This window comes from Ictalurus furcatus, chromosome 18 (genome assembly GCF_023375685.1).
Source record: "Ictalurus furcatus strain D&B chromosome 18, Billie_1.0, whole genome shotgun sequence".
NCBI lineage: Eukaryota > Metazoa > Chordata > Actinopteri > Siluriformes > Ictaluridae > Ictalurus > Ictalurus furcatus.
This window is the reverse complement of record NC_071272.1, coordinates 2877924-2887632: the sequence shown is the minus strand read 5'-3', so window position 1 is coordinate 2887632 and position 9709 is coordinate 2877924. Positions and strand designations below refer to the sequence as shown.

The 9709-nt window shown below is 45.7% G+C and overlaps 1 protein-coding gene across 1 annotated transcript; it reads left to right on the top strand.

Moving 5' to 3' along the window:
* The first annotated feature begins 566 nt into the window (after nucleotides 1-566).
* LOC128622689 (vitelline membrane outer layer protein 1-like) lies at nucleotides 567-2699 on the top strand. The gene is made up of 5 exons (XM_053649384.1): nucleotides 567-839; nucleotides 1212-1336; nucleotides 1731-1847; nucleotides 2112-2294; nucleotides 2460-2699. The coding sequence occupies exons 1-4, from the start codon at nucleotides 642-644 to the stop codon at nucleotides 2287-2289; spliced, it is 618 nt and encodes a 205-aa protein (XP_053505359.1). The 5' UTR covers nucleotides 567-641; the 3' UTR covers nucleotides 2290-2294; nucleotides 2460-2699.
* The last annotated feature ends 7010 nt before the right edge of the window (nucleotides 2700-9709 follow it).

Below are 9709 nucleotides of genomic sequence, written 5' to 3'. Positions count from 1 at the left end.
TTAAACAATAAAGAAATTTTTCACAGCCTTCTTTGCTCATATTTCCCAAGGGTATTTTACATTTGTTATACGTTATATATAATTATTATTATATTTAATTATAATTATTATTATTATTGTCATTATCTTTTTATATGTATTATATATTTTTATATTATAGGCATACTAGTATAGAATAAATCTCAGTTTATATAGTAAGATAAAAGCCATTTTAAAACGTTGACAAATATAATTCACACAATAAATTCATGCAACTTAAGAATCATTGTCATTGTTTAATGTGTTCGTGTGTTTGAGGAGGCAAACGCTACCCGCTGGATCACTGTGCCAACCTTTGTTACTAATTATTTATTATTTACATTATTGCATTGTTGTTGAAAATAAATATTTAAAGTTGAAACCATGGAAAACATTTGTCCTTGCTTTAAAAATGATATCAAACCAGATTAATGATTCATAACCTGGATTTGACTTGGATTAATGCCAAATATTCTGATCTATAATTACATGATACTTTACACTAATTGACTAGCCAGATTGTATATAAACAAGCGCACCTGCTCTCACCAGACACTTTTTTCAGGGAGATTCATTCTGATAACCCGATCGTAGTTTGAATTTATTTTCAGCTCTATCTGACAATGTATTTTGTGCTTACTGTTATTTTGCCTCTGCTCATGCTTTCCTTCGGGGAGTGTGCAAGTGTCAACGACACACAAAGCAAAATTGCCGCCCCGTATCCCAGTATGATTACCGTGTTGAATGGACAGAGATGGGGAACATGGGGAACTGCAGTGAAGTGTCCTTCAGGCACATACGCTACGGGCTTTAGCCTCAAGGTGAGTGCACCGCTTTTTCAGGGATGACTAATTACTAATTAGCAATTTTTGGAATGAGAATTTATAAGCATTGATAAGAAACTTAATATCTAATATACAACTTCACACTTTGTGGTATAACTACAATTTTTTTGGTACATATTTGTACAAGCGTATTAAATGGCGAAGTCGCAGTCAACAATGTATTAAACCATGTATTAAAATAAATTTCAGTGGAGCACAGACTGTAACATTAACATTAACCATAACTGATGTGTGTAATTTGAGTAAAATTCTCAGTTTAAATGATCCTGCAAATGAATTCAATCTCATCAACAAATCATTTTAATTGGTAAAGTAGTTTTTTTTTTATTTGTTGGCTTGTTTTTTTAGGTTCTGACAAATCAGGGGATTTGGGATGACACAGCCCTAAATGGAATTGCCCTTCAGTGCTCTAAACCGATCGGGCCTACTGGTTATGTCGGGCCCTATACAACCATCAGGACTGCTGAAGGAAGGTAAAAAACACATTGTGTATGTTCTTTCCCATGTATGAAATACTGCATATAGATAAGACATAAGGCATATATGACAATATGTACTGAATATTATATAGATAGAGTTACAGGACCTACAGAAGATACAATGCGATTCAATGTCATAATTCAAAAGTCAGAATAGAAGACCAAAGTTCATATGATTGGATCACTGAACATATGATCCATATTATCTATCACATAGATCACTGAACCAGGAGTTGTTGTATTATAGTAGTAGTAGTAGCAGCAGCAGTAATAGTAGTAAGAGGAGGAGGAGGAGGAGGAGGAGTATTTGAAGTAGTAGTGGTGGTAGTAGTAATAGCATTAGTAGTATTAGTAGTAGTATTAATAGCAGTAACTGTTGTTTTTACAGTTGGGGAACCTGGACACAGAACATCTGGTGCCCCAGTGGAGTACTCACATCTTTCCAGCTGCGAGTGGAGAGTTATCAGGGAGTGTTTCGAGATGACACCGCTGCTAACAACATCAGGTAATTAGTAACTCACAATAATCCACACATGTGATATTGTCTCAAAAAAGTAATAAAAATCGAAGATTTCATGAAGCTGGTATTCACAAATCATTTTATCTGTAACTATAATCTGATCATGTTTTTAATTAAATAAATTGATGACTTACTGCATAAACATTGTGACAAATTTGGTCATGTCTTGTTCCTAACCTAAGTGTGTTTGATAAAGAAAAGTGACTAAAAAATGATAACAAGGCATGTATTTATAACCAAAAATTCCAGGTTCACGTGCACCGGAGGCAATGTGTTGGAAGGCAGTGGAATGAGCTGGGGTAGCTGGGGTACCTGGAGCTCAGTTTGTGGTGGAACTGGGATTTGTGGGCTCCAAACGAAAGTGGAGCCACCTCAGGGCATATCGGATGATACATCTCTCAACGATGTCGTCTTCTATTGCTGCTAACTAAGGTACATGTTTTACCTGGAGTCTGGATCATAAAAGGAAAAACATTAGTGTTGCTATTCAGATGGTTGCAGAAAAAGGAAATATTGTACTTACATATATACTTATAATATTTAAAGAGGATGACTGATACATGCAGCTCATTTTGATATTTGTTTTCTGTCTCACAGCATGAACTGACAAGAGGAGAACATGAACATGAAGAATAACAGCTCCATATATAATCAAACTAATGATCTCTATATTTCTCATGAAATGAGTTCTCTAAATAGAATATGAATCTTTCAGTAATCACAAAAATGTACTCGCTGATGATTCTGTCTCGTTTAATATCCTTTCCTATACTGTACTTTTGAATGGAAAATCAGTTTTGAATTACTTCATGAAATAAAACATGTTAATCAGCTTAACAGTTTTTCTTTTCTCTTTATTCAAAATAATTATTGTTCTTGTTAAACTAGAGCTTAACAACACTGAGTCGTATGTTCACAAATGTTAAGACTAGATTTAGATTCTTTTAAATATCATTTTTCCTGCAGTTATATAAAAATGTAGGTCAACTACCCTGTAAACAGTAATTGATGTAAATCATTGAATTACAAAATCCATTTATTAACATATTGAACTGTTAGTTATTAAACCTTTTTGCATTTCTTCTTTATTCCCAAGTTTTTGACAGCTTTATGGTTAACCATTTCCACCATTTAAAATGTCGAGCACAGTTAATCACTGGTCTCAAGCCCAGTTTGGCGACGTATTCAAACCTAACTACATTAAATGTTAAGTTAAACACATGTCAAATGCAGAGCACATCGCAGCTCCCTCAAGCCACATAAAATCATGCATTTTCAAATGCATCTGTTGTTAGAGAGTGTTTTTGGTGCTCAGCACCAAAAGAGCTCAAATACTACTATGAGTTTATTCAGAAAGTCCTTTTACAGATGAATTCGGAAAGGTTCTTCCCTAAAAACAAAATAAGTGTAATGCTGTAATTTTGCTACAGGCGAAATACAGGCATTTTCTGTACCACTTATCCTTACTGAGTTGCCGGGAACCTGGAGCCTATCCCAGGCAGCATGGGGCACAGGGTGGGGTATCACACACATTCATACACTATGGACACTTTTGGACATGCCAATCAGCCTACAATGCACGACTTTGGACTGGGGGAGGAAACCCCCGAAGCATGGAGAGAATATGCAAACTCAGAACACAGGGCCATGGCAGGAATCGAACATCAAGCTAGAGGTGTGAGGCAAATCTGCTAAGGAGGTTGGCCATACATATGAGGAGCGGGCTGATATTGACCAGGCTGATAATATGGGACAGATTGTGCAGGAAAATACTGCAGGCCACGTCTTACCATAAAACCACGACCACGGCCATCTTGACCTCTCCCTTGCTGCCAGTCTCGTTTTTTAGCATGACAGTCACGAGCCCAGTGGCCAGGTTTCTTACAATAATGACATGATGTACCTAAACGATAATCAGGACCGGTCAATTGGAGATGAGCACGACAGGACAGCGCCCACGCTGGGTGTGTGGGCGGTTTAGCACGAGATTTACGAGGTACTTGTGGAACAGACAAAAATGTGGGTTTTTTCCTCGTAGTCGTGGCATACAAAGGCGGAACTTTAGTTTTACGTGGTGGTGCGTGAGGTGTCTTATCATTCACATGGAACACTTTAGGTAGTTTGTCCTTTAAATTATAATATTTATTCCATAAGGGGAGTAGGCGAAGCCATTCCATATAACATTTTGACATATATTCATAATCCCAATCCGGATCACCTTCCCCGTCATAAATCATTCGTTTGATCTGAGCAAATACACGCGGCTCATAGGAACCACGGAGTAAAATGATTTGGAGCTGCGGCAAGCATGCCTCTGACCAGCCATATAAACAATCTAAATATGGAACCGTATATAATAACACGGCTTCTACCCAGTCTTCTACCCAGTGTCATTCCAGGAGACGGGAGAGCTGGGCTGGACGGAGACCCTCCAATACTTGGAAAACAACACGCACAATAACACAATAATACTAAACAATACTAATACAACACTCTTAGGCAAACCACACAGACAGTCTCACAAATTCTACGTAATATACTACAGCTTATAAATACAATTATTAGGCATGTCTTCAGTTTGCTAAAGACAAGCAGACTAAGGACATGGATTACTGGAACCATGTCCTGTGGTCTGATGAGACCAAGATAAACTTATTTGGTTCAGACGTTATCAAACGTGTGTGGCGGCAACGAGGTGAGGAGTACAAAGACAAGTGTGTCTTGCCTACAGTCAAGCATGGTGGTGGGAGTGTCATGGTCGGGGGCTGCATGAGTGCTGCCAGCACTGGGGACCTACAGTTCATTGAGGGAACCATGAATGCCAACATGTACTGTGACATACTGAAGCAGAGCATGATCCCCTCCCTTCGGAGACTGGGCCGCAGGGCAGTATTCCAGCATGATGGCGACCCCAAACACACCTCCAAGACGACCACTGCCTTGCTAAAGAAGCTGAGGGTGAAGGTGATGGACTGGCCAAGCATGTCTCCAGACCTAAAGCCTATTGAGCATCTGTGGGGAATCCTCAAACGGAAGGTGGAGGAGCACAAGTTCTCTAACATCCACCAGCTCCGTGATGAGGACTCCAGTGGCAACCTGTGAAGCTCTGGTGAACTCCATGCCCAAGAGGGTTAAGGCAGTGCTGGAAATTAATGGTGGCCACACAAAATATTGACACTTTGGGCCCAATTTGGACATTTTCACTTAGGGGTGTACTCACTTTTGTTGCCAGCGGTTTAGACATTAATGGCTGTGTGTTGAGTTATTTTGAGGGGACAGCAAATTTACACTGTTACACAAGCTGTACACTAACTACTTTACATTGTAGTAAAATGTCATTTCTTCAGTGTTGTCACATTAAAAGATATAATCAAATATTACAAAATGTGAGGGGTGTACTCATTTTTGTGAGATACTGTGTGTATTGTGGTGACAGGCCGGCAGCTGGTACACAGGAAACAAAGATCGCTCCTCTTGCGACTGCGAGACCGCAACTGAAGAGACCGCTCCGCTTCAGCGCCACTAATGTTTTGGATGGCCAGAGAGCACGTGGCGGCGGGGTGGGCCCGCAATACACCCACGGCTCGTGAATGGTGCACCGCGCGGTAGAATTACACAATCCAGCAGGTGAGGAGAGAATATAAAAGGGCGATATTCTACTCGCAAGAGGATGAGAAGGATCTCCAAGCATGTGCGCAAGTATCTGGCGTGTGTTAGGCGATCCCCATCACCGTCCGTCTTAAATAAAGATCCCTCCACGAACAACACTAAAACGGCCTACTGTGTGTCTGTGCTCCACCCACCGTGGGCTAAATTCCCTAAACTGGTGGAGGATGTGGGCACTGAGCGCAGACACACCCACTTAAATACTTAAAAGAAAAAACACACGTTAAAATAAATAAATAAATAAATAAAAATAAATTAAAAATAATAATAATAATAATAAAAGAAAATCAATAATTTGAGTGGATAGAGAGATGGACACAGGGAACATGGACCCCACGCTAAAGTGCCTCATGGAGACTAGCCTCCAGCAGCAGGCCACAACACAGCAGCTTGCCCAAAGCCTGCAAGTTGCTACCCGGGAGCTGCTGGCCCTGAGAGCGGCCCAGCCGTTCCGGGATCTGGCCGAGAAGCCCAGCACCTTCTCCCCCGCCTGACCCCAGAAGACGACATCGAGACCTACCTCGAGACCTTCGAACGGGTCGCCCACCAAGAAGACTGGGGCATGGAAGCCTGGCCACGCATCCTCGGCCCGTTGCTCTCCGGAGAAGCCAGCACCGCCTACTATGCCCTCTCTCCGGAGGACGCGGCGGACTACGGAGAGGTAAAGAAAGAGATCTTGGCATGGTATGGCAGAACTTCCTACCGAGCAGCAGCGGACTTCCATCGGTGGAGCTACCGACCGGGGGCCCAGCCCCGTGGTCAAATGAACACCCTCCTGCACCTCACCAAATGGTGGCTCCACCCTGACCAATGTACCGCCACCGAGGTGGCAGAAAAGGTGGCCATGGACGGGTTCCTGAGAGCTCTGCCGCCCCCAGAGCGCCGAGCCGTGGGAATACGTGCGCCCGGAACCCGCAAGGAGCTGCTAACTGCCCTAGAACTCGCCCTGCTCCTCTTAGAGTTCGGCCAGGATGGGCAGCAACCCCATAGCCCGCCCGGAAATGGGTCCGCCACATCGGCCCGACCACCAGCGTGCTGCCGAAGGAAAAGCGGTCATCTGAAACCACCCCGCCTACAGGACACCCCAGGAGGAGTCCAGGCCGAAGAAACTGGATCGGGGGACGCCGCAGGAGGGTCAAGACTCCGGGCTTGCCGGAGGGGGCCCCCCACACTCCAGACCCGCTGAAATCAGCCCAGAAAAGGAAGGAGGCCCCAGCCCGGCCGGCCTACATGGCCCTGGGCAAGAAGAATGCCCCGGCCGAAGGTAAGTCACACACACCCCCTAACCCACTCTCCTCTGTATTTCAACAGGTGAGCCGGCAGGGGAACTTCGGCCGGGAACAGAAAGAGGATGACCGCCTGAAGCATTGCTGGGCCCAGGTGCGGCAGATTGACGGGGTCGACAAAAACCCAGAACACAGGCTACCCACCTCCTACTTTCTAGTCAGGGGAGGCCTGCTATAACCACCGAACCCAGCGCAGAGGGGAAAACATGGACCTCCTGGTAGTCCCCAAGACCCGAACCCAAACACTGTTGCACCTGGCCCATACCTATCCGGTCGGGGGCCACCTGGGGGCCCGACACATCGGGGAAAAACTGAAGGACCACTTCACGTGGCCAGGGATGGACGCAGAGGTCCGGGCCTTTTGTCACTGGTGCCCTCAGTGTCAGAGTACCGCCCCCAGGAAGCCCCCGCCGGCGCCCCTGATCCCACTTCCCATCATCAGCGTCCCCTTCGAAAGGATCGGCATGGACCTCGTAGGGCCGCTCCCCAAGTCCGCCCGGGGCCACGAGTACATACTCGTCATCGTGGACTAGGCCACCCGGTACCCCGAGGTGGTGCCACTACGCAAAGATACCTCCAAGGTATGCCTTTTGTGTCCAAGCTAATGTCTGATCTGTGTCGGCTGTTACAGGTGAAACACCTCAAGACGTCCGTCTACCACCCGCAAACTGATGGACTGGTCGAGAGATTCAACCAGATGCTAAAACAGATGTTACGCCGAGTGGTAGACGAGGAAGGAAGATACTGGGACTTCCTCCTTCCCTACGTGCTCTTCGCCATCCGGGAGTGCCCCCAGGCGTCCACGGGCTTCACCCCCTTCGAGCTCCTCTTCGGACGGTAACCTTGAGGACTGCTGGACGTGGCCCGTGAAGTGTGGAAGGAGCAACCGTCCCCATTCCGCTCGGTCATCGACTACATGCAGGAGATGCAAGAGAATATTGACTGGGTAACCCCGATAGTTCAGCAGCACATGCAAGCCACCCAGGAAGAACAGAAAAGGGCGATCGGGTGCTCCTATTAGTGCCCAGTATCTCCTGCAAGTTCCTGGCCCGGTGGCAAGGCCCGTACACAGTCCTCAAGCGAAAAGGCACTGTAAAATACCGCCTGCAGCAGCCCGTTAAGCGAGCAGAGGAAAAACTCTACCACGTGAATCTGCTGAAGAAGTGGATAGAACCGGTGCCGGTAGTATCGGCGTACGTGGCTCTGGACACAGATCACGGCAAGAGTACCTTGGTAGAATTGGGGGAAGATCTTACCCCCACTCAAAGACAGGAGCTAACCGAGTTGGTGGACCAATTCTCTGATGTGTTTTCTACCTCCCCAGGAATGACACAGCTGGTCCAACACGAGATCAATACCCATCCAGGAGTAGTGGTAAGACAGCGGCCCTACCGTGTCCCAGAGGCCCAGCGCAAGGCTATCGAGGAAGAAGTTGGCCGAATGCTGCGGGACCACATCATAGAGGAGTCCAACAGCCCCTGGTACAGCCCCATCATTGTCGTGCCGAAGCCAGACGGAAGTATGCGGCTTTGTAATGACTTCCGGAAGCTGAACCAGGTCTCCGAGTTTGATAGCTATCCCCTCCCCCGAGTGAATGACCTCGTGGAGCGACTGAGGAGTGGTTCATGTCTACCCTAGACCTAACAAAAGGCTACTGGCAAGTTGCGCTGGCACCGGACACGAGACTGCAGACGGCCTTCAGCATGGCCACCGGTCACTGGCAGTACCGGGTACTCCCCTTCAGGCTACACGGGGCGCCCGCAATGTTCCAGCGGCTGATGGACATTGTCTTGCGACCCCACCATATGTTTGCAGCCGCCTACCTAGACGACGTAGTCATCCACTCCTCCACTTGGTCGGACCACCTGTTTCACCCTGGGGGAGGTTCTGAAGGAACTCCGGAAGGCCGGGCTGACAGCCAACCCCAAGAAATGCCACCTAGGGTTGACCGAGGCACAATACCTGGGCTACCGTATTGGCCGGGATATGCTGAAGCCACAGGCGAAGAAAATCGAGGCAATGAAGGACTACCCCTGGCCCACATCAAAGAAACAGGTACAGGCCTTCTTGGGGTTGGTGGGGTATTACCGCAGGTAGCTTCCCCCCTCTCAGACCTTACGAAGAAGGGCCAGCCGGACCAGGTGAAATGGTCTGCAGAGGCAGAGCAGGCGTTCCAAGCCCTAAAGGAGGCCCTCACCAGCACCCCACTGCTACGCAACCCTGTCCGTCTTAAATAAAGATCCCTCCACGAACAACACTAAAACGGCCTCCTGTGTGTCTGTGCTCCGCCCACTGTGGGCTAAATTCCCTACAGTATATATATATATATATATATATATATATATATATATATATATATATATATAATATCTATGTTAAATATAGGTGTGCAACAATTATTGGCACCCTTTTAGTCAATACTTTGTCCCTTTGCCAAGATAAAAGAGTCTTCTCCTATAACGCCTGAAGAGGTTGGAGAATACATGACAAGGGATCTGAGACCATTCATCTATGGGTTTCAAGTCAGGGGACTGGGATGGCCATGGCAGGACCTTGATTTTGTGGTCAGTATCACAGCTATATTCCTTGGTCTTACCCATTGTTATAAATGACTAAGGGAATTTGGCCTATGTGTTAAGTTCCTGTTCATACTCACCCAGGTATACTAAGAAAAATGTAAAATCTCAATGGGAATACACTTCAAATATATTTTTCTCATATGAATTTATAGGGGTGACAAAATTGTTGCACACCTATATTTAAAAAAGATATATATTTTTGGATAAACTTGTGTTGTGTTTGCAATTGTTTGATATCCAAGAGAGCAGAGTATTTTGTGAATTTTTTGAAAGACAACTTTTCACAGCCTTCTTTGCTCATATATACCAAGGGTGC